The sequence below is a fragment of the Macrobrachium rosenbergii genome, chromosome 15 (genome assembly GCF_040412425.1).
Source record: "Macrobrachium rosenbergii isolate ZJJX-2024 chromosome 15, ASM4041242v1, whole genome shotgun sequence".
Classification (NCBI taxonomy): Eukaryota; Metazoa; Arthropoda; class Malacostraca; order Decapoda; family Palaemonidae; genus Macrobrachium; species Macrobrachium rosenbergii.
The window spans coordinates 59,014,298-59,036,946 of record NC_089755.1 but is presented as its reverse complement, the minus strand read 5'-3'; the positions used below and the strand labels follow the sequence as shown (position 1 = coordinate 59,036,946).

General features: G+C 35.1%; 1 protein-coding gene across 2 annotated transcripts in view; it reads left to right on the top strand.

Annotated features, from left to right (window-relative positions):
• The first annotated feature begins 1,454 nt into the window (after positions 1-1,454).
• The window catches only part of LOC136846817 (uncharacterized), a 52,903-nt gene continuing 31,708 nt past the window's right edge, over positions 1,455-22,649 (top strand). Inside the window, exons 1-3 of one of the 2 annotated variants that reach the window (XM_067118077.1) lie at positions 1,455-2,247; positions 9,187-9,369; positions 21,856-21,955. In XM_067118077.1, coding sequence (XP_066974178.1) covers positions 21,856-21,955 — 100 coding nt within the window. In that variant the 5' untranslated portion in view covers positions 1,455-2,247; positions 9,187-9,369. Of the gene's footprint in view, positions 2,248-6,874; positions 7,055-9,186; positions 9,370-21,855; positions 21,956-22,649 lie in introns of those variants that run through there. The other variant, XM_067118078.1, reaches the window with a different exon arrangement.

The window sequence follows — 22,649 nt, the reverse complement described above, 5'->3', positions numbered from 1 at the left end:
GGATTAATGAAAGGATTGATTAGGGATTAATCCTGTGTTTTTGACTGGAAGCTAAAGGGGATTTAGGATTGATTATTGTGGATGTTAGGTGTTAAATATGGTGTTTTAATATTGTGGATATTTTTTTACTTGTTTTAATATTATTGTGGGTTATGTTGTTGGCCTTGACTTTATAGGAATGCTTATATATATATATATATATATGTATAACTCGGAGGAGTTGATGTTTTATACATATATATGTATATATATATATATATATATATATATATATATATATATATCAACGTTCCTGGACAGGAATTATATATATATATATATATATATATATATATATATATATATATATATATATATATATATATATATATGTATATGTATATATCTAATAGCATCTGGTGGTTACTTCACGTTTTGTTTATCTTTTGAAATATATCTAAAAGTTCCAAGTAAGTTTGAATGGAACTTTGTAGGCGTGTGTAGTACAGACTTAGGAAAGTCAGTTGACTGAATTTTGAACTGAATTAGGATTCATATATAAATTAAAGATAAGAATTTTGTAATATGTTTTGGCGGAAGCATGCTGTCTGACTGCTTTCCTGTTATAAATGTATGTGGGGAAGGAAATTTATGCATAAATTGACCAAGAAATTGTAGTCAGAGTTTTTATATATCTGTCAGAATTTTATTTTTCATTTTGAAAAATGTAAAGAACAAATCCGATCAATAATGGTTGTATTTTTATGTAGAAACAATTAATTTTAAATAAAACAAGTCCTTATTATTTTGTTTTCATAATACTGATTAGATTATCAATTATTATTATTATTAGTAGTGTACCCATGCATTCAGAAATGATGGTAGGATAAGAGATGGTCGATTTTTCCTAGTCCTGACCTCATAGGGTCACTAGGGAGCAATTGTATGACATTTCCTTCCGTCCAAAGCTTCTGAGCTCGCTTCCTTATCCCGTGTTTCCTGACACTTCAAGAGATCCTTCTCTTGATTTTGTAGGACCTGGATAGGTACGGAAACTGGGTTGTCTCTCCCAAAGGCCTATGCAGCCAATGAATAAATATATTTTTTTGGAAACGTGTTTATAAGTAAATACATATATACATATATAGAGATATTTATGTATATATATACATACATACATACATACATACATACATACATACATACATACATACATACATACATATATGTAACTTCACTTACCACCATTTTTTAAGAGTTTAAAAATAAATGAAATAAAATCAAATGAAATCACTCCTGACGGGATTCAATTACCTTTGAAATGCCGATCACACGCGTTGGTGTGCCTTAGTTCTGAAATACCGATTATTTACCTTAAACACGACGTAAGTTGGCTCCGCCCCCTTTCTCCAACTCTAGCTCCAACCAGTTAGCCACGTCATGCTTAGGGAGCGAAGACCGTAGAGAGAGAGAGAGAGAGAGACTCTAAGTGTCTGTCGATAATTTAGTTGCTTTTAGTTGCTCTCGAACCATGACGAGGTAAGGAGCAGTTCTTTCGCTGCTGCCTCAGTGGATAGTTGTCGATGGCCGAATATTATTGGTACTTCGTTCAGGAAGAATGCAAGACATGGCGTAAGACTGTCGAATGGACTTGAATTGAAATTAGGTCCTCGTCTAATTTTTTCAAATGTTTTGGAAGTTTAAAGAGGTAATTTCAACGCCATATCCGTGAATCTTCGGGATGCTGTGACGAAACAACTTATTTAGTGACGGTTATTGCTCTAAATCTGAGTTTTTAAGAAACCTTTCGCGCCATATGTGGAAATGCGATCATTTTGAGTGATCGTGCGCTCACTAAGATGACAAAATTTTAGGGGAAATTGTGACAAACTGTGATTTTGAGAAATACCTAACATTTCATAAGAATTGGTGACAGTTTTTGGTGTAGATAAAGTGACTGATAATAAGGTCATGATATTCCAAATATTATTCCTTAAAACTTATACATAATTCGTGTACGAATGCTATTTGAATATGTGTAAATATTTATGGAAATATGTGAGTATTTAGCAAATGAACTTGCTTCAAGATAACAAACATCTCATAGATCAGTGAAAAATAAACAATAAAACTTTTCGTTTCCATTAGCGATATAAAACAAATATAACTGGGAACACAGAGGAACTTAAGGAATATCCAAAGTGCTCAAAAACTCCGTTCAGTACATCTGTTGCTCAATTGGACGTTATCGTGGGAACACAAGGGAAGGTAGGTATTTAACTGACAATTTTTTTTTATGTGGTTGGCATTCCTCGCTAATCAGTGGGTCCCTTTAAAGTATAACTTCTTGGTGTAAAAATTGATAAGTCCATTGATGGTTTAGCATAATACGTGTTGTGAAAGGCTTCTTGCTTGGCGAGTGGGTAATTCTAGAACGTACGCGCAAGCACCCACTGAGTAAATATGCGTGCTTGTAGCGATTGGTTATCAGTCACATAAGTTTTCAACTGTGCAAGACTACGAAAAAAATTACAGAGAAAAATTAATATTTGTGACAAAGCTTTTTGTAATGAATATAACTTTTTTTTAGATGACGCAGCTTGCGACAATATGATGAGATAGTTATAAAATATAAAATGTGTAATATATTAAGCTATGGAACGTTACTGAGAGAGAGAGAGAGAGAGAGAGAGAGAGAGAGAGAGAGAGAGAGAGAGAGAGAGATTTCAGCGTATGTAATAATTCCTTTACGTACAGAGAGAGAGAGAGAGAGAGAGAGAGAGAGAGAGAGAGAGAGAGAGAGATTTTCAGCGTATGTAATAATTCCTTTACGTACAGAGAGAGAGAGAGAGAGAGATTTCAGCGTATGTAATAATTTCTTTACGTGTGAGAGAGAGAGAGAGAGAGAGAGAGAGAGAGAGAGAGAGAGAGAGAGAGAGAGAGAGAGAGAGATTTTCACAACTATCCCAGCTCGATTTAAACGAGACAGATAATGTCTGGGTTTATAAAATTTTTTACGTAAGGAGAGAGAGAGAGAGAGAGAGAGAGAGAGAGAGAGAGAGAGAGAGAGAGAGAGAGAGAGAGAGTTTCACAACTATCCCAGCTCGATTTAAACGGGACAGATAATGTCAGCGTTTATAAAATTTTTTTACGTAAGAGAGAGAGAGAGAGAGAGAGAGAGAGAGAGAGAGAGAGAGAGAGAGAGAGATTACCCAGAGCCCAGAAACAAAAATAGATTTTTTTAAAAGTTAACATTAAATAAAAATGAAATACATCAGTTTATTTACTAACAATTATCGGCGAATTTAATTTTGCATTTTTTTTTTTGGAAAACTATTAAATGGTAATTCACTATTCACATTCATTAGGTCAAAATTGATAGTAAATTTGTTACCTTCTCAATTGATCTCTATGGAAAGGTAATCTGTTGTTCATTAGGCAAAAATACCATTAGATTAAATTAACTTTCTGTGGTAAAAATGAAAAAATGTTAATGTGTTATTCAATGAATTGTCATTACCATTAAAATGCATCAAATTTCCAGATTAAAATTACTCATTCAGTTTGATTCAAATCTGAAACTCTGAAGATGCCTGTCAAGCAGAACAAAAGAATTGCCTTTAACAGTATAATGAGTCAGTGAAATGTCACGAAAGCATTTTTAAACCAGAAAGGAAATGTTGTAGCCATTGAAAACGGAACTAACATGAAACTGTTCAAACATTTAACAAGAGAAACCTTTCATCAGTAACCTGTAGACTTGATGGAACTCCTCACAAAAATACTAAATAAAATAAATAATAAAATAAATATTAAAATTAAATATACTTAAGTGGTAACATCCAACATCACATGTTCATTGACAGCATGACTTGTGTGTCGGTGACAAGAGTAGTATTTGGCCCGAATGGGTAAAAGTACTTGTACAGTGCTCAGGGGATTGTCATGCTAACTTTTCATCACGCTATTTTGAAAAAAGGCGGTTCTGATGCAGTCATGCACCTGTATACGGTGTACTATCTATCTATCTATCTATCTATCTATCTATCTATCTATCTATCTATCTATCTATCTATATATATATATATATATATATATATATACAAACATACATACGTTATTTATGGTTAATACACGCATACACTAATGGTGATACTTGTGTTATACTGATATGTTTTATAAATTTTGTTCATAGATGTTTGCGTTTCATTGTTCAATGATTATATATATATATATATATATATATATATATATATATATATATATACACATATAATATACATATACATATATCTCCTCTCTAGGTCAAGGAACCTTAACTGGCTGACAGTACAGGGGCCATGCTTTCTAAAGCCTACAGAAGTCCATAACCGTCTATCTAGAATTTGGTCGAATGACAAGGCAGATGACACCAAAACACGAACTTTTGCAATGAGAATTAGACAGAGAAGCCAATTGCCATAATAAACTTTAGAATGGAAGACAGTATATCATCTTGATTTGGTGCGAGAGTCAATTTGCTTACTACTAAAGAATTCTACCGCTGACGCGAAGGCTGTACCAAAATTAGGAAGACAATCGAATGGAAGGAATGAGTTTACTAGTTTTATAGATTCAGTTCCTAAGTCTATTCTTTGGCTCTCGGGCCTCAGTTTGACCCAGTGCTGTTTTTTATAGCTTCCAATCCAGCCAATCAATAGAGCTTCCATTTCCAGGACATTTAAAATTTCCAGGACATTTAAAATTTCCAGGACATTTAAAATTTCCAGGGCATTTAAAATTCCCAGGACATTTAAAATTTCCAGGACATTTAAAACTCCCAGGACATTTAAAACTTCCAGGACATTTAAAATTTACAGGATATTTAAAATTTTCATTACAATTAAAATTCCCAGCGTGCTTAAATTTCCAGGACATTGTCCTTCTATCGCCTTGATATGGAATAGAATATAATTACAGATTTTACAAATTTCCATCATTTCTCATGTTCTCCTGCAATATAGATAGAATTTGTAAGTCAGTCTTTCTATGGACATTATAAAAAAGATTACCTTTGGTATATATAACATTATTATAAAGGTGGTACAGAAGACCTAAAGTACCACTTACTAAACTTAAAAGTACTCCAAGCACAGCAAATTATTAAATTTTTGACGTGAGAAAGGAGCTGGAGACTCAGTACAACGAAAAGCTTTCGGTACAATGCTCGCTGAAGCGTGAAGTTGTTTCTGGAAAGTTATATTCCTAATGAATGAACTCGTTTCTCGCCTACTAACAATTCCTTTAGGAATCCAGTTCTTTGTGCTTTCTGCTGACGTCCCCCGAATTCAGTGAATAGTTTTTCATTCTCTGTTCCCTCGTATGTAGTTATTTATCACCTTTCCCTTTGACTTGTCTCTCTTTGCATTCTGATATTCCTCTGGAGAAATTTGGCTCAATTCATGATGGTTTTCAGCTGACGATTTAAAGAAAGAAACTAAAAAAAGGAAAGTCTGGCCGATGTCTGTCACGTTAAAACATTGGTGGATTGAAGAAGGATTCAGCTTCTTTTAAACGACCAACAATACCGCCTCTTATTCCCAACTATGCATCTGATACTATTGACCAGCACACGCGAAAGAATTTGCAACAGAACCTGGCTCTTAAACAAATTTCTTGCTGGCTGAAAATCGTATAACGGAGCCATTGCCAATAAGAATGTACACTATACCCTTGGAAAATATAAGGATTAAGGTATAAAGACTCCCTTAAATAAACTACTTATTGTCATGCAAGGCAAGAAAGGGGTCATAATATGTTTCACGGGTCAGTTTTTTGTGACATTTCTCTGGAAAGACAAACCGTACTGGGTGCGAATGTTCAATTTGTATTACACGGGGTTCTAATTCGCGATTTAGAAGGTAATGTGATTCATGCAGTTCCTCGTATTAGGAACTATACTGATACATACGCTTACACATACATACGCATACACATACATGCATATATATATACACACATACTGTGTGTATATATATATATATATATATATATATATATATATATATATATATATATATATATATATATATATATATATATATATATATATAGAGAGAGAGAGAATTTACTGTCACTTTTTACTAGATACTTATGTAGCTAAAATAACCACAATGCCCTCATAACCTCTCTGTTACTCCACACGTTTTTTTGGATACACTTATCACTACAAAGCCTTAGATCCAAGTGAAAGAACAAGTTGAAGATATTGTTACGACCCTAGCAGGGTTCGAACTCGCAACAATAGATTAATTATTGGTTTAAAAGGAAAACACGTAGAATTGGTATTCTGAATTATGTTAAGCTGAAAATGTGAGAATTCTGAAGTATTATCAAGAGAGATAGACACCAATATTAAAAATCAATTAGAAATGTAAATATTCAAACTATCTTAAAAAATTCAGCCCCTTATGGGGTTAGTGCCGTCAGTGCATCTTACGTGGTGCACTGTAGGCATTACTAAAGGTTCTTTTGCAGCTTCCCTTCGGACCCTAGCTGCAACCTCTTTCATTCCTCTTACTCTACCTCTGTTCATATTCTCTGTCTTCCATCTCGCTATCCACCCTCGCAACAAATATGTCATAGTGCAACTGCGAGGTTTTCCTACCTGCTCCCAATTTCCTTTCCAGCGCTGAATGATTTCATAGGTCCCAGTGCTTGGCCTTTGGCCTAAACTCTCTATTCAGCTCGTTTCATTTAAAAACTTAGCCCCACCATCAGACAATACTTAAAAAGGAACTATAGACCGTAACTATTTAAACTATTGTTTAGAGACTCGCCACCAGACAAACCAACGCGCACACCTCCCTTTTGTTGTGGGCGCCCGAAAGATTGCTTAGCTACCGAGTAAACAACTCCCCCTGTGCGTGGGAGTGCGTTTTCCCGCTGAATTTGTTCCCACTCATCACCCCACTCCATTTCCCGCCTTGGAATACTAGACGAACCGTTTTGACGGATCATTATGTCGCCATAATTTACTCTTTATCGATTCCGGACGCTTGAGAAGTGCTTTGTAGGGGAGCAGTTTTGGTTAAGAGTGAGTGTGTGATAATACTTTTGTTCAAGGCTGTGTATAGGTTGGGTGTCGTATTATTAAAGGTGTATACAGATATGCGTGTATGGGTAAGAGCACATACTCTCTCTCTCTCCTCTCTCTCTCATTTTGTCTTTGTGTACTGTGTAAATTTGTGATATATATATATATATATATATATATATATATATATATATATATATATATATATATATATATATATATATATATATATATATATATATATATATATAATATATATATATATATATATATATATATATATATATATATATATATATATATATAATATTTTCGGAGTTATTTCTCTCTCTCTCTCTCTCTCTCTCTCTCTCTCTCTCTCTCTCTCTCTCTCTCTCTCTCTCAGTTTGTATTTGTAGGTTTACGTGAGATATATATATATATATATATATATATATATATATATATATATATATACATACATACATACATACATACATACATACATACATACATATATATATATATATATATATATATATATATATATATATATATATATATATACATCACATATATAATATGTATATAACCACTGCCCCTCAAATCAGACTCCTAATGTCTGTTGCAGTTTTCAATCTTGCTTTTGTAAAATTTTTATGCAAGGTTGTTAACCTCACGCTCATATCTGACATTTCAAAATACCATACATATTTGACATTTCCCTTCACAATACCATCCACTTTTCATCCGTTAATTTTCGGTGGCCCTCGTATTTCGCCCCCGGCTTCTCTTGACCCAACTAGTGGGTCCAATTTAAATTCGTCAGCCGTAGTTATAAGATTTCTGGAATACCTGTTAATTATTACTGTCATTCATCATATCACGAATATCAGTTACTGGAGTTTTAAACCTGACGACTGTTTCTTAGCGCCTAGAGAGTTTACGTGTAAAATTAGGCGCCGTGTTTAATACCAGCCCCTTGGGGATGTACGTAAAACATAAAATAATGACGGTAAATACCATAAACGTAACGTCTTGCATTGTTATCGATGTTACGACCTAAGTGACTTACGGCCGAAAGACCAGGATACTCGTCATAGTTACAAAGTTGCTAACAAGCAGTTCGCTTGTTATATAAACTACAGACACTTTTGTCTGAGGATCGATGGTAAGTCTTCTGTGACTTGCTTTTATAGTTTCTTATGCTACTTGTTACTGAGTGTGTGTGCGTGCGCCTGCGCCTGTTGTGTGGTGGAAATTCATCATAAATGGGAAGGCTTTGAAGTCCCATGCAGTATTGCTTGGATATCGAGGTATGGAAAGCTCTTGTGCTTATGGTAAGTTGTGATATTGTTATTTTGTTATACTGTGTATTTTGTAGGTTAAAGGTTGTAATGGTTATTGTCTGTTACGCCTGAGATGATCCAATTTGCACATACAGTAGCACGGATACTTGAACAAAACATGTTAAGATTGTTTGAAAAACCTAATGGTTCAAACTCGTGTCAGGTGACCTTTAAAACTCTCTCTCTCTCTCTCTCTCTCTCTCTCTCTCTCTCTCTCTCTCTCTCTCTCTCTCTCTCTCTCTCTCTCTCTCCTTGATCTTTTCTCCAGAGTTTTTATTCAATTTTTTCACCTTTATGTAATCTGTAGAGGTTTCGTAAGCGAAAAGTACTTTGTGACCCTTTAAGAAAAACGAAAAAGTAAAGCTTATAGTTCCCGAAAGATTTAGCTAAAATGTGATTAGAATAAACATATAGATGGACACATGTATGTATGTATGTATGTATGTATGTATGTATGTATGTATGTATGTATGTATGTATGTATGTATGTATGTCAGTTTGTTTAATTATTGACATTCAAAATCAGTAATTTTAACTTCTTAACATCTGACAATATTAAGTAGGATAATAATAATAATAATAATAATAATAATAATAATAATAATAATAATAATAATAATAATAATAATAATAATAATAATAATTTGAATTGACGATGAAAGACTATATATATTAAATATATTGAATTATTTATTTAGATAATTTAATTGTAAAATTATTTGGAATCTGTATAAAAAATTAAATAGATAATTATATAAATATATAAATTTTACAAATATCTAATTTTTTTGGTGTTCCAAACAGGTCTTATTCTCCAGCACTCAGAGGATGCAGAACCCTTGCATTGACGTGTTCCCTAAAACGAATACTGACGGCCCTAGATACCGACCCTAAAGTATGCCAGCATCGCCTCTCGTTTGCTACTGATCAATGATCACTGATCACACGGACTAATCTTCCCCTTTTGTGATTGTAGCAAATATAAAGGTAAGCACTTCATTGAGAGAGAGAGAGAGAGAGAGAGAGAGAGAGAGAGAGAGGGAAATGATTTATAGTTAATAAACTGGCATTACAACATCAAAGGTTATTGTGTGTGTGTGTGTGTGTGTGTGTGTGTGAGAGAGAGAGAGAGAGAGAGAGAGAGAGAGAGAGAGAGAGAGAGAGAGAGAGAGATTTATGATTACTAAAACTGGAGTCACATCAGCTAGGTTATTGAGAGAGAGAGAGAGAGAGAGAGAGAGAGAGAGAGAGAGAGAGAGAGAGACAATTAGCAGGATTATCTGTAAACCAGTGTTCTGGTGATTTTACCGTTAAAAGACCAGCTTTTCCCCTGAACGTCAGAGAGAGAGAGAGAGAGAGAGAGAGAGAGAGAGAGAGAGAGAGAGAGAGAATCACCAGAACTCTCTGCAAACAAGCGTCCTTTTGATTTTACTGTCAAGACAAATTTATTCCTTCAAAGCTTATCACATCTGTGTACCCTATATTTACGTATATATCTGCGTACATACGAACGTGGGCTCACGTTCTCTTCTGAATGAACGTACGCAATGGAACGTATCAACGTACTTAAGAGGACGTACATACGTACGGTCTCTCGATGTGTTTACGAAGTATGGTGTGGTATCTATGGCGACAAACAACAGGTTGGGCCGAGGCATAGAAATTATTGATGAGATCTGGCAGCGGACTTAATTCCCTTTTCATTGCCTTGACCACTGGTCTGTTGTTGTATTATCATTATTGTTTTAGTAATTGTTCTTTGGTTGAAGTGCAGTTTTTAATTATTTTAAGCTTTAAAAAAAATATTTAAAGTGATGAGTCTTTTGTAGTGAGTAGCATTTTTTTTAATTAAAATTTTTTTGGAGGGGGCATATTTTGCCAGTGTTTTTTTATGTTTTCGTTAATTGCGTGTGTGTATTTTTTGTGTGAATGCTGATTACGGTAAAATGCTTGTATAGATAAGTATTGCTTTGTTCATATATATATATATATATATATATATATATATATATATATATATATATATAAATTTCTGACTCACGTCAGGATCGAACCCAGGTCTCTCAGGTGGAAAGCAAGGGCGTTACCCACTGGGCCATACAAGTCTAAAAGAAGTCGGAACCTGAGAGCAACTGCTTGCATACCAGCGAGTTTTCCCCAACTTCCCGACTCAGCAATGACCCAATGGACAACATTTCATTCGAATTATCCCTTCTGAGTGAATAAGATAGAAATCATCAACACACAATCACGTGTGGAACAGAAATAAATTTCTGACTCACGTCGGGATCGAACCCAGGTCTCTCAGGTGGAAAGCAAGGGCGTTACCCACTGGGCCATACAAGTCTAAAAGAAGTCGGAACCTGAGAGCAACTGCACCCAAGGAATTACCTGGGCAACGAGTTTTCCCCAACTTCCCGACTCAGCAGTGACCCAATGGACAACATTTTCATTTTATCCCTTCTGAGTGAATAAGATGAAATCATCAACACACAATCACGTGTGGAACAGAAATAAATTTCTGACTCACGTCGGGATCAACCCAGGTCTCTCAGGTGGAAAGCAAGGGCGTTACCCACTGGAGCCATACAAGTCTAAAAGAAGTCGGAACCTGAGAGCAACTGCACCAGGAATTGTTTTCCCCAACTTCCCGACTCAGCAATGACCCAATGGACAACATTTCATTCGAATTATCCCTTCTGAGTGAATAAGATAGAAATCATCAACACACAATCACGTGTGGAACAGAAATAAATTTCTGACTCACGTCGGGATCGAACCCAGGTCTCTCGTTGGGCCATACAAGTCTAAAAGAAGTCGGAACCTTGCAACTGCACCAAGGAATTACCTTAATACCAGCGATTTTTAACTTCCCGACTCAGCAATGACCCAATGGACAACATTTCATTCGAATTATCCCTTCTGGAGTGAATAAGATAGAAATCATCAACACACAATCACGTGTGGAACAGAAATAAATTTCTGACTCACGTCGGATCGAACCCAGGTCTCTCAGGTGGAAAGCAAGGGCGTTACCCACTGGGCCATACAAGTTAGCTTGCCCAGGTAATTCCTTGGGTGCAGTTTTCAGGTTCCGACTTCTTTTTAGACTTGTATGGCCCAGTGGGTAATTTTTTGAGAGACCTGGGGGAAATTTATTTCTGTTCCCACGTGATTGTGTGTTGATGATTTCTATCTTATTTTGAAATGCTTTTTGGGAAAACTAAGTTAGCTTGCCTTGTATTTTGGGTGCAGTTGCTCTCAGGTTCCGACTTCTTTTAGACTTGTATGGCCCAGGTAAAACGCCCTTTGCTTTCCACCTGAGAGACCTGGGTTCGATCCCGACGTGAGTCAGAAATTTATTTCTGTTCCACACGTGATTGTGTGTTGATGATTTCTATCTTATTCACTCAGAAGGGATAATTCGAATGAAATGTTGTCCATTGGGTCATTTGAGTCGGGAAGTTGGGAAAACTCGCTGGTATGCAAGCAGTTAGCTTGCCCAGGTAATTCCTTGGGTGCAGTTGCTCTCAGGTTCCGACTTCTTTTAGACTTGTATGGCCCAGTGGGTAACGCCCTTGCTTTCCACCTGAGAGACCTGGGTTCGATCCCGACGTGAGTCAGAAATTTATTTCTGTTCCACACGTGATTATGTGTTGATGATTTCTATATATATATATATATATATATAATGTTTTCATTTTCCATTTTATATATCTTGGCCAGGCGCCAAAGACATATTAACAACCACTGTTCTTTTACGGTTAACAGCAGTCGCTTGTTGGTGTCTCAGATCAACGTGGCTTTATGCCAGCACGGGCTCTTGCCCCAGAATCCACGTAGACAGTTTCTCCCACCTTATGAATCATAATTCATTTTTGGTAGTCTGTTTCGAAACATGGAAAAGATTAATATGCTTGTATAAAGTTCACCTTGACGCAAGGTAGACACCCCACCCCCCCTTTTTTCGGGGGTAGGTAGGACAGGAATGACGTCACTGACAAATTTAATAAGATATATGAAAAAGGCTTTGCAACGCTGCCAGATATTCTCAGAATTCAGTACAAGTTTACCTCGGGATAGGCAAACGGTAAACAGACCCTATAATCATTACTGTGACGCCAGTTTTAACAGACAATCAACTGACAATCCTTTAATCATAACCTACTTTACAATAATAACAAAAATAAGTAAAAAGCCACAATAACGTATATGAGCCACTGTATTTTTCAAAATAAAAAAAGGGTTAAAAAAGAGAATTTCCAATCGTTTGCACAATGGTCCTCACATGCATTAATGTGGCTTTTTACTGATTATTTCCGGTCACAGTATAGTGATGCACCACAGAAAATAATACGTATTATCGGGTAAAAATCAATCGTAGTCACGGTCCATTGAGTCCACACAAAGGCTGTCAATTGCGAAATGTAAATGACTGTATTGGCAGCTCTGAAGTGAAGTATTTTATCTGTAAGGAGAAGAATTAAGGTTCTACTGTTTCAGGCATTAAGCAGTATGTGGTGGTGTGATGAAATTTTTATTTACGTTTTAGCAGTTTTAATTTATTTTAATGAATTCCTTCGGAAATTTGACTCTAGAGAGAGAGAGAGAGAGAGAGAGAGAGAGAGAGAGAGAGAGAGAGAGAGAGAGAGAGAGAGAGAGAGAGAGATGATGATCTGTTGATGTTAATGTTTACTGAAGTACGCCTTTGTAGGAAAGCACGACCTTTGAAAAATAAGAATTCCTAAGTGCTTTGGAACCGTTATTCTCTCTCTCTCTCTTCTGAAAATATTTATTACAATTTTTACCATACACGTTGTTCTCCATTGGAAGGTGTGACCTCAGGATGATAGAACTTTCAGCTCTCTCTCTCTCTCTCTCTCTGTAATTATGACTAAAAAGAATTTCCAAGAATTTCCCGAACGTGGCTGATGTATTAAATCGATACCCAATGAATCTGTAACGAGCCAAATTCCTGGAAGCTGTGAGCTCTTGGATGAAAAATATATCTCGGCAAAAGGTTAAACTTTTAAGGTCCAGGCTGGCGCCTTTTCCAACCCCCTTATTTACTTTGTGGGTAACAACACTTCGAGTTTATCCGTGTCCTCTCTGATCTTGTGTTTTTTTTTTTCTTGATTCCTAGTTGTTTCTTGGGCTATTATAGCCGTTTTATTTCTACTTCATCCGCTATTTTTCAATCATATTCGTTCTGAATCTTAGAAAGTAACGTTATAATGACTCTGGTCATTATATCAGTTCGTAGGGTCCTTCCTGTAGCTGCTCTTCACAATTTCTTCACATAAAACAAACCACTGGATTTTTTAAAGAATTTTTCTTTTCTGCTTTTCAGTGACCTTGTGGCAGTAAAACCGTAACGTTGAAATGTTGTTTGTGACTGATTTAGCCTAATACCAGCACGGGCTCTTCCTTCACAGAACCGTGGGAGGAAAATCATCAAGATATGAGTTTAAAATGCATAAATAACTAAGCATGGAATAGTGTCTCGTGATATTGTGTATAATTAGTCAATATTGCATTCTAATTTATAAAGATTTATAATATTTACAAATCAGTTCATATTTTTGTGTATATTCCAATTTAAGATAAATTAAGCTCTTCATTTTAATGATTTTTCTTAATGATAAGTCCTCCAAAAATTTTCATAAAAATTTGTACTTCATGACTCTACTAGTTGTACATTTGAAAATCCAATGTTTTATTTTTATATATTCCAATTTAACATTCTGAGTCCTTCATCTTAAGGATTGACCTTCCAGAATTCTTCATAAAAAATTGTACTTCATAATTATACGGGAGATTTAAAATACCATAAGAATTTCCGGAATTTTATTATGTTTACAAAAACTACCTTCCATTTCCATAAAATAGTAAATTCTAAATACTGGCACAGAACATTTCGCAAAGATTGTCATATAATACTCATAATATTAAAACAATAAATAGTTACAAATAATAAAGTGGGCCACTGGACAAAAATATCATCAGCGGCAAAGGAAAATCATTCTGTTCTGGAACAGAGGCAGATTCATGTAGATTTCTATTGGTGAAAACTCTGCGAAGGACCTCGTAGAACCGTCATCCGCAGGCTGGCGAAGGACTCTGGGCACCCAAGGCTTAAGAATCCTTTTCCGTTGCCCATTTGTAGTCTCTAAAGTTGTTGATATCCTTTCAAGGACCTCTTTGACTTCGTCAGTAGTTAGTTCTTCTGCGTCTCCCGGCTTCTGGTCACGCCCTGGGACCCAGTGCTTCAGAATTCTGTTCTCCTGTTCTATAGCTTTCTCTGTGACCTCTGGTGCATGGGTAGCTGATGTCTGTTGTTCTGGGACCACAGCAGCTGGCTCTGTGTTAACAGACTTCTCCTGGAGACGCCTTCCAGTCTGGGCGATCTTCAGTGCGGAGAAAGTTTGACCTCGCAAGTCGATTTGGAGTTTCTCCAGCCGGACAAAGCAGGGACTAATGTTTTCTTTAAACCTTTTAAGGGCATTGCCATCGTTCTCCCCGGTTGACAGACGTCTTTTCATGGCTCTGGTGGTTCTAGTATCGTCGTCTCTACGGCGTTTTGTACAAGAGTCGTTCCGCTTTTGGCACGATCTCTGCTTCTTAGGCCTAGTCACACCAACGGCGCCTTCACGTAGGTTCAAACAGACCATCTGACTGCGTTCCCGGATCTTGCGCTTGTCGTCCTTCCTCTGACGAGGCTCCAAATTCATCGCTGACCCCGTCCTAACGTTGGGCATCGGATTCTCTTTCTCGCTCTCCATCGGAATATTCTTGCGAGATGGAGCCATTTTGTCGTATGTACTGACTCAGGCGGTGTCTGGGAACAAACTGAGAAAAGCACGCGGGGTGGGCAGAGCCCTTGTTATGCCTCTCTCCATTTTATGACTCACCTTGCCCTCGGGAGCTCGGCTCGCATTGGTCTATAGGGTGAAGGAGGGTATAGGCCCCGCCCACTATGTTAAGGAAACTGTCTTAGGAAGCTATCATTTGATGATGATAATTAACTTATTTCGTGTCACGGTCGAATTAATAATTAATAATAATAATAATAATAATAATAATAATAATAATAATAATAATAATAATAATTTGTTCAATAAAGAAACTATTCTTCTGGTGAAAATTTATAGATACAAAAGTGTACTGAAGAGGGTTTGTTTGTATGTGTGTGGGCATACGTGTGTTTATATGTGTGTGTAGACTAATGGTCATGTATAACAGTATTTTGTATCCTAACAGTAATGAAAAGTACAATTAAAAAATATTCATAATAGCATAAGTCTTAAAATGGAGAAGCAAATCTACAGTTATGTATATGTACATATGTTTAAAGATAAATCAGTGTTTATCTTTAAATATATGTACATATAATAACTGTTGATTTGCCTCTCCAATGAAAAACATTTTAGGAAGGCAGTTTAAACTCCTATAGATTTTATCGTGGGTTTATATAGGTATGTATGCATGCGTGCGTTTGTATAAGCATGCGTGCTTGAGAGCACAAATTTGATTACGAGTATATAATTAGCAGCTGTGAATTTGTACTGATATGAAATTTGTCAATGAAATCGAGAGCCATTTTGGATTTTCATATTGTGGATAACATATTATGCTATAACTTGAGTTCGTGGGCGGCTCCACGCTTGCAAGTTATACTGTAATTCTAGGTTTGCAAATTATACTGTAATTCTTGACATATTCGCCCAAAGTAATGTTTATGTACATTCATAACTGAGGTGTGTACAAATTTATCGGTGTATAATGATGTCAGTACGTTGTCAAGCAGTTATTGATGGATCTAAGCAAACTGAATACTTATAATATATTATATATATATATATATAATATATATATATATATATATATATATATATATATATATATATATATATATATATATATATATATATATATTAGATTTTTAATGTGTATAATAGCACTCTACTTGAACTTGAATGGCTTTAGCGTAAAATTGAATAGGTAACGATTTGTGAATTAAACAGGTCAGTGATGAATGAACTGAAACGAACATTAATCGGTCCTAAACCATATTTGCATGAACAAGAAAGTATTAGGTTTTTTGTTCCATTGACCTGACTTTGATAATTCCATTAATTTTTCTTTACCACTCTTGTATAGGCGATCAAATGTTAGGCTTGTTGATTTTACCGTCCAAAAATAAGCGTCAATAATTTTCTGTTTGTTAAATTCTCGAATGTCTTTGCAACAACACTTATTTTAACCTGTCTATATTCAACCTCGTTTTTACTGGAAACACTTGATATTTTTAGTGGGTATTGTACACATATCCTATAGGATAGGAAAGGAATTGGTATAGTTCCTAAATCCATATTTTCATCAGGAGTCTCTAGATCATAAATCATAAATTAGGTGGTGTTTGAAATGGCTAGCTAAAGGTTATCAAACCTTGCTGATAATTATGATTAGAGACAGACTGAGCACTGATTAGAATAATTCTTAATATAACGTTTAGACTGAGTAACGGTAAGGTCGATTCAGTCCGTCTCAGTACCTACTCCAAGCCTCGTGTTTTTCGGGGATTTTGCTGGGAACCAGTTCTCGTTAACTGGCTTGCAGCAGAATCTCATGGGTGTATTTAAAATTCAGTCTAGAAATAAAGCAAGCGTATGTATGTGTACACACACACGCATATATATATGTGTGTATAAATAATTATATATATATATATATATATATATATATATATATATATATATATATATATATATATAATTTTTCAGTGTTCAGAATTAGATTATCCTCCAGAAATTAATATGATCGTGAGCTAAAAGTATTAAACAACACTAAATATGATATTAAAATGTTAAATAATACTATGAGAATGCAAAGGATAACGTAGATAAACGTTCTTTTAATTCTTCTTACAATCTAGAAGAAGTTATTAGAAATGGCATCAAAGAATATTGATAATATGATGAAAATAATTGTAATAACAAAAGTCAGCATTCAGAATTAAGGACTATCCTGTCAGATTGACCCTGCTCAACCCTTCACCAAGTGGTCACAATACCATAAAGGTCACCTGTTGTGACCTGAATTTATGACCTTGTTATGGGGATGTAAAGGGCTTAGGAAGCGCCTTTGGGTATGTTTTTAGTAACCAAAGCTGCTCCGGAATGCGGTCAGTTTTTGGTGCATTGTCACGTTAACACGCAAATGCTCGGGAAGGCTGCTTGCATATCTTATCAATAGTCATTCCAAGTCGGTTAAGTGCATTTCGACACGAATTTATTTATGCTATTGAAAGATATATATATTTTTAATTTATTAACTCGGCTGTGAGACTTTTAAATATTTTCTTAGACTTCTGTACTTGATGAAATCCAGTATTTCTGCAAAATTATCATAGCAAGCGGTTTGAAAATTAATCTCTCTCTCTCTCTCTCTCTCTCTCTCTCTCTCTCTCTCTCTCTCTCTCTCTCTCTCTCTCTCTCTCTCCGAAAACGACAAGTTAGGATATCGATGTTATTTAATTTTTTTACCTGAATTTTGCTTAAATTAGCGTAATCTGAAGATTTGTAGTCATAAATATATGTATGTATATATATTATGTTATACTATGTATAATATACATACATATATATATATATATATATACTGTATATATACACAACAATATATATATATAATGTATATATATGTATATAGATATACACACACATATACATACATATATATATATATATATATATATATATATATATATATATATATATATATATATAAGATATAAAAATATATGAAGATAAATACATATATATATATATATATATATATATATATATATATATATATATATATATGAATAAAAAGGCCCATATACACATATATATATATGTATATATAATATATATATATAGTATATATATAAATATGAATGAAGTGCCTGTGTATGTATATAGATATATTATGTATACATGGATAGCGGTGTATCAAACACTGACCTTTGGGCACAAACGGGAATGTATGGAGCAATGGCATACAAATCAATACAGTACATGGCTTAACAAAGAGAGTGATAAAATGATTGACAAATTGACCTTTACAGTAAACATATAACTTACCACACCAGTATGAGGGGCCCCCTCACTAATACCTTCCCCATCCCGATATAATACCGACGCTGAGTGCCTGTTCTATTGCTCTGTTGAGAATTCACAGCGAATAATAATAATAATAATAATAATAATAATAATAATAATAATAATAATAATAATAATCGTTGCCAGCTGGTGCTCTTTTCGATTACTTTTCTTATATAATAATAATAATAATAATAATAATAATAATAATAATAATAATAATAATAATAATAATAATCCTTCTCAGCACCTGAGGTTTTATAACTAAAGGAGGCGTTACATAAACCCACAAATATCAACCGTAGAAAAGTGGCTACAGATTACAGTCAATAGCAGTGACTCCCAGTAAATAAACAATCAGTCCTTCACGTGAGAAAAACAAGAAGGTATTACATAACTGCCCATTTTCTCGAGAGCCACTTGGCATTTCCTAAACAGTCTGTTTTTGTGTAAACAGTGCTCTCTCTAACTTTCGTAACGGGTGGGCGAAGCCTTATAGGAAATCAGGACGGTAGTCTTGATGAATTTCTCTGTGATTTGACAAAGGTTACGAGGTTACAGACCTTTTGTTATATTGCTTTTGTAGCTGAATCAGTTTTCGTTTGAATGGCTGGCTTCCCACAGTGTATTGATTCAATGGCTTCGTCATAGGCTACGTGGTTTACTGATATTCGTAGTAGCCAAAATGTTATATTCGATGATTCATCTTCTTCTTCCCAGAATAAATCGGAAATAGGTTATGTATTTAATCGTGCCTGTGTCTTCTAACTTCTGTTAGTCTGGTCTTACGTTATCCTAAGGAGTTATTGATGAATTCCAGTGATTTTAGGGGGGGTTGGGGTGGTTGCGGGGTGGGGGTGGAGCTACAGTTGCCATTGGCTAAGGTATCATTGATTAAATTTGACTACGAGTCTACAAGTGGATGAGACAGTTTTCATTTATTTATATATTTATTTATTTTACGATGACTGAGGAATGTCCTATCTAAGTACTTTCAAGTTGACCTTTTTGTATTGAGGACGTTACTCTTGGTGGAGCCTTTCTTTATTTCTGTCTATGAAATCATTCATTCTTTCCAAAATGTTGTTCCTTTTTGTGTTGTAAACGTTTTCATATGCGTGGACAATTGCCTTATGAAATGTTATTCTTGTTTGGGTTTAAACAGCAATTCAGTACCCAGCCAAATTACGAAAGTGGTAATAAGGCCAAGGTGGCAGTATTCATACTTGCCTTGCTTTGTAAGTAATATAACATTAGATCTGAACTGACTGTAAATATATTGGGAAGGTCCTTATACTAAAATTCGTGTGTCGGTTTCGACAATATATGGCACTTTTTATTTTTGATATAAACCTTTGAAATACCCACGGTTATTGTCAGAAGTACAGTATTTTCTACACACACACATACACATATACACATACAAACACACACACACACACACACACACACACACACACACAATGAAAACTGCAAAGCAATACGGAATTAATTAAAAAAATAGTTATTCCATCTAAACCACTCTATTGATTGATTGTCTGGGTATCGAACTATACCGGCGTAACATCATACCCAACACACTTATGAAGCATATTCTGGTATTAATGATATTACGATTAGATGGAACATAGATACAGAAGCGGCAAGATTAAATGTGGTGAGTTTTCTGCGAAATTCCATTCTGGCTTGCTTTTCCCGATATCGTGATACGAGACAGGTGGTATGTGAATGTGAATGTGGATATTTACGTATTAATTATGTAACAGGGCTCTCTCTCTCTCTCTCTCTCTCTCTCTCTCTCTCTCTCTCTCTCTCTCTCTCTCTCTTTTTTGTGGAAGTAATATACACAACGTCTCAGCTACAGGGCTCTCTCTCTCTCTCTCTCTCTCTCTCTCTCTCTCTCTCTCTCTCTCTCTCTCTCTCTCTCTTTTGTGGAAGTAATATGCAGAGCGTCTCAACTACAGTTTAGCTCTCTCTCTCTCTCTCTCTCTCTCTCTCTCTCTCTCTCTCTCTCTCTCTCTCTCTCTCTCTCTCTTTTGTGGAAGTAATATGCAGAGCGTCTCAACTACAGTTTGCTCTCTCTCTCTCTCTCTCTCTCTCTCTCTCTCTCTCTCTCTCTCTCTCTCTCTCTCTCTCTCTCTCTCTCTCTCTCTCTCTCTCCTTGTAGCTCAGTGGTAGTTTAGCCTGCTTACAAACTGAGTTAATTAGATATCTAGCCGTTAGTCGACAGTTGTGGGTTGTAGCTGAGAGAGAGAGAGAGAGAGAGAGAGAGAGAGAGAGAGAGAAAAAACTGTCTGCGCAGATTTGAGTGCATATTGGGAGTGACACAATTCCTAAGAATCGCTGCGCTTGCTCTGGTATATATTTTGACTTCATATAAGCGCCTTAAATATCCTGGGATGAAGCTGTAAGTCTAGCAGCCCCATCCCAAAATATTTTGCCGAAAATCCGAAGGTTAGACCCTACTGGTCCCACGAAACCAGGAGTGGGTAATGGTGGTATAAGTTCATAAATATAATTAGGAACTTTTAAGAAGACTTTTTGAAGATAGTGCAAAAATGCTAAAATCTATACTGTATTCGTAGATAAATAGATAGATAGATAGATAGATAGACAGCTAGACAGAACGTCAATTACTTCAACGAAGACCTGTCCAAATCTTGTTTATAGACGTTCACTCGAACGCGAAGAATATCGATTATAGATTCATATTTATCTTTCAAAAATGCCTTTTGTTAAGATTCTTCTCCTCCTGTGAAATCAGTCGACGCCTATAAAAGCAGTGTTTGCATTGCTGAATGCGCCTTGACGACGTTGAGAAGGTGATGCTATTAGTGTCTCTTGAATATGTATAAAAAGCTCTCGAGATTTGTTGAATAGCAGATGTTAAGAAAGGAGATGATGGAGAAAAAAAGTTTTGGGAATATGATGTTTACTGAGTTGAAACTTTAGATAATGAGAGGTTTTTTTTGGGTCATATTAAGATTATTGACATGTGGTTTATGGTGCTTTGTCTCGTGTTAGTTTGAATTTAGTTATATCAAATATGTATATATAGATATATAAAGATATGTTTATATATATATATATGCATATACATATATATATAAAGATATGTATATATATATAATATATAGTTTGTATAAAGATGTATATGTATGTATATATATATATATATATATATATATATATATATATATATATATATATATATATATATATATATATATATATATATAGTTTGTGTATTTAGTTAATGCAGTCTCTACGAATACCTGTATGCCAAAAATATACAATGGAAAAATTTAACATATTTATTCCTTCACAGATGGCGAGAGCAACTCGGATAATCAAGAACAACCTCCCTTTCAATGGCGACTTTCGTCTCCTCCTGATTCTCCTGAATATTCTGCCCTCGAGTCTCCTGGGTGAGTAGAATCGCTTGCAAATGTATTGTTGTTTATTTATTTATATGCATGTACTTTTTCACGGGGCCTCATCTGCACGTTTCCCTACCTCGAGGTTGGTTGTTTATACAAGTTTAAAGGTCGCTTGAATTCGGCAGATACGTTTTCTGTTTTATATTGTAGGGGGATACTTTGAGATCTTGCAGAATAAGACCTGAATACCTTATCTTAGGTCAAAGGTCATTCTCATTCCTTTGGTGTTGTGTTCCCAAGGTCTTATTGTGACTCATTGTTGCCCACACGAGATTCCTAATGTCTGTTGGTCAGTCGTATTTTATAAAACCACTTCCAGTGGGATGAGATGCAATTATGGAAATTGATTACGTTATGTTATGAAACTTTATTGAATTACCAGGACTTAATTTAGATTAATTCTAGATAAGTAATCATTTAAGCTTATTCGTGTTTAGACATTACTAAGGCGCAAATTAGATAAATATGAATAATTTTTGTATTTCACTTGTGGATCTGAAGAGATGTTATTAGAGAGACAATGTTTACTTGGTAATGTGGAACTCTATTGAATAACAAGAACTTGATGAATTTAAAATCCTTATAGATAATTAATAATTCGCAAATTAGATAAATATAAATCCTTTTTGTAATCCAATTCTGGACCTGAAATCTTTCTACCATTAGGGAATTAAATGCCAGT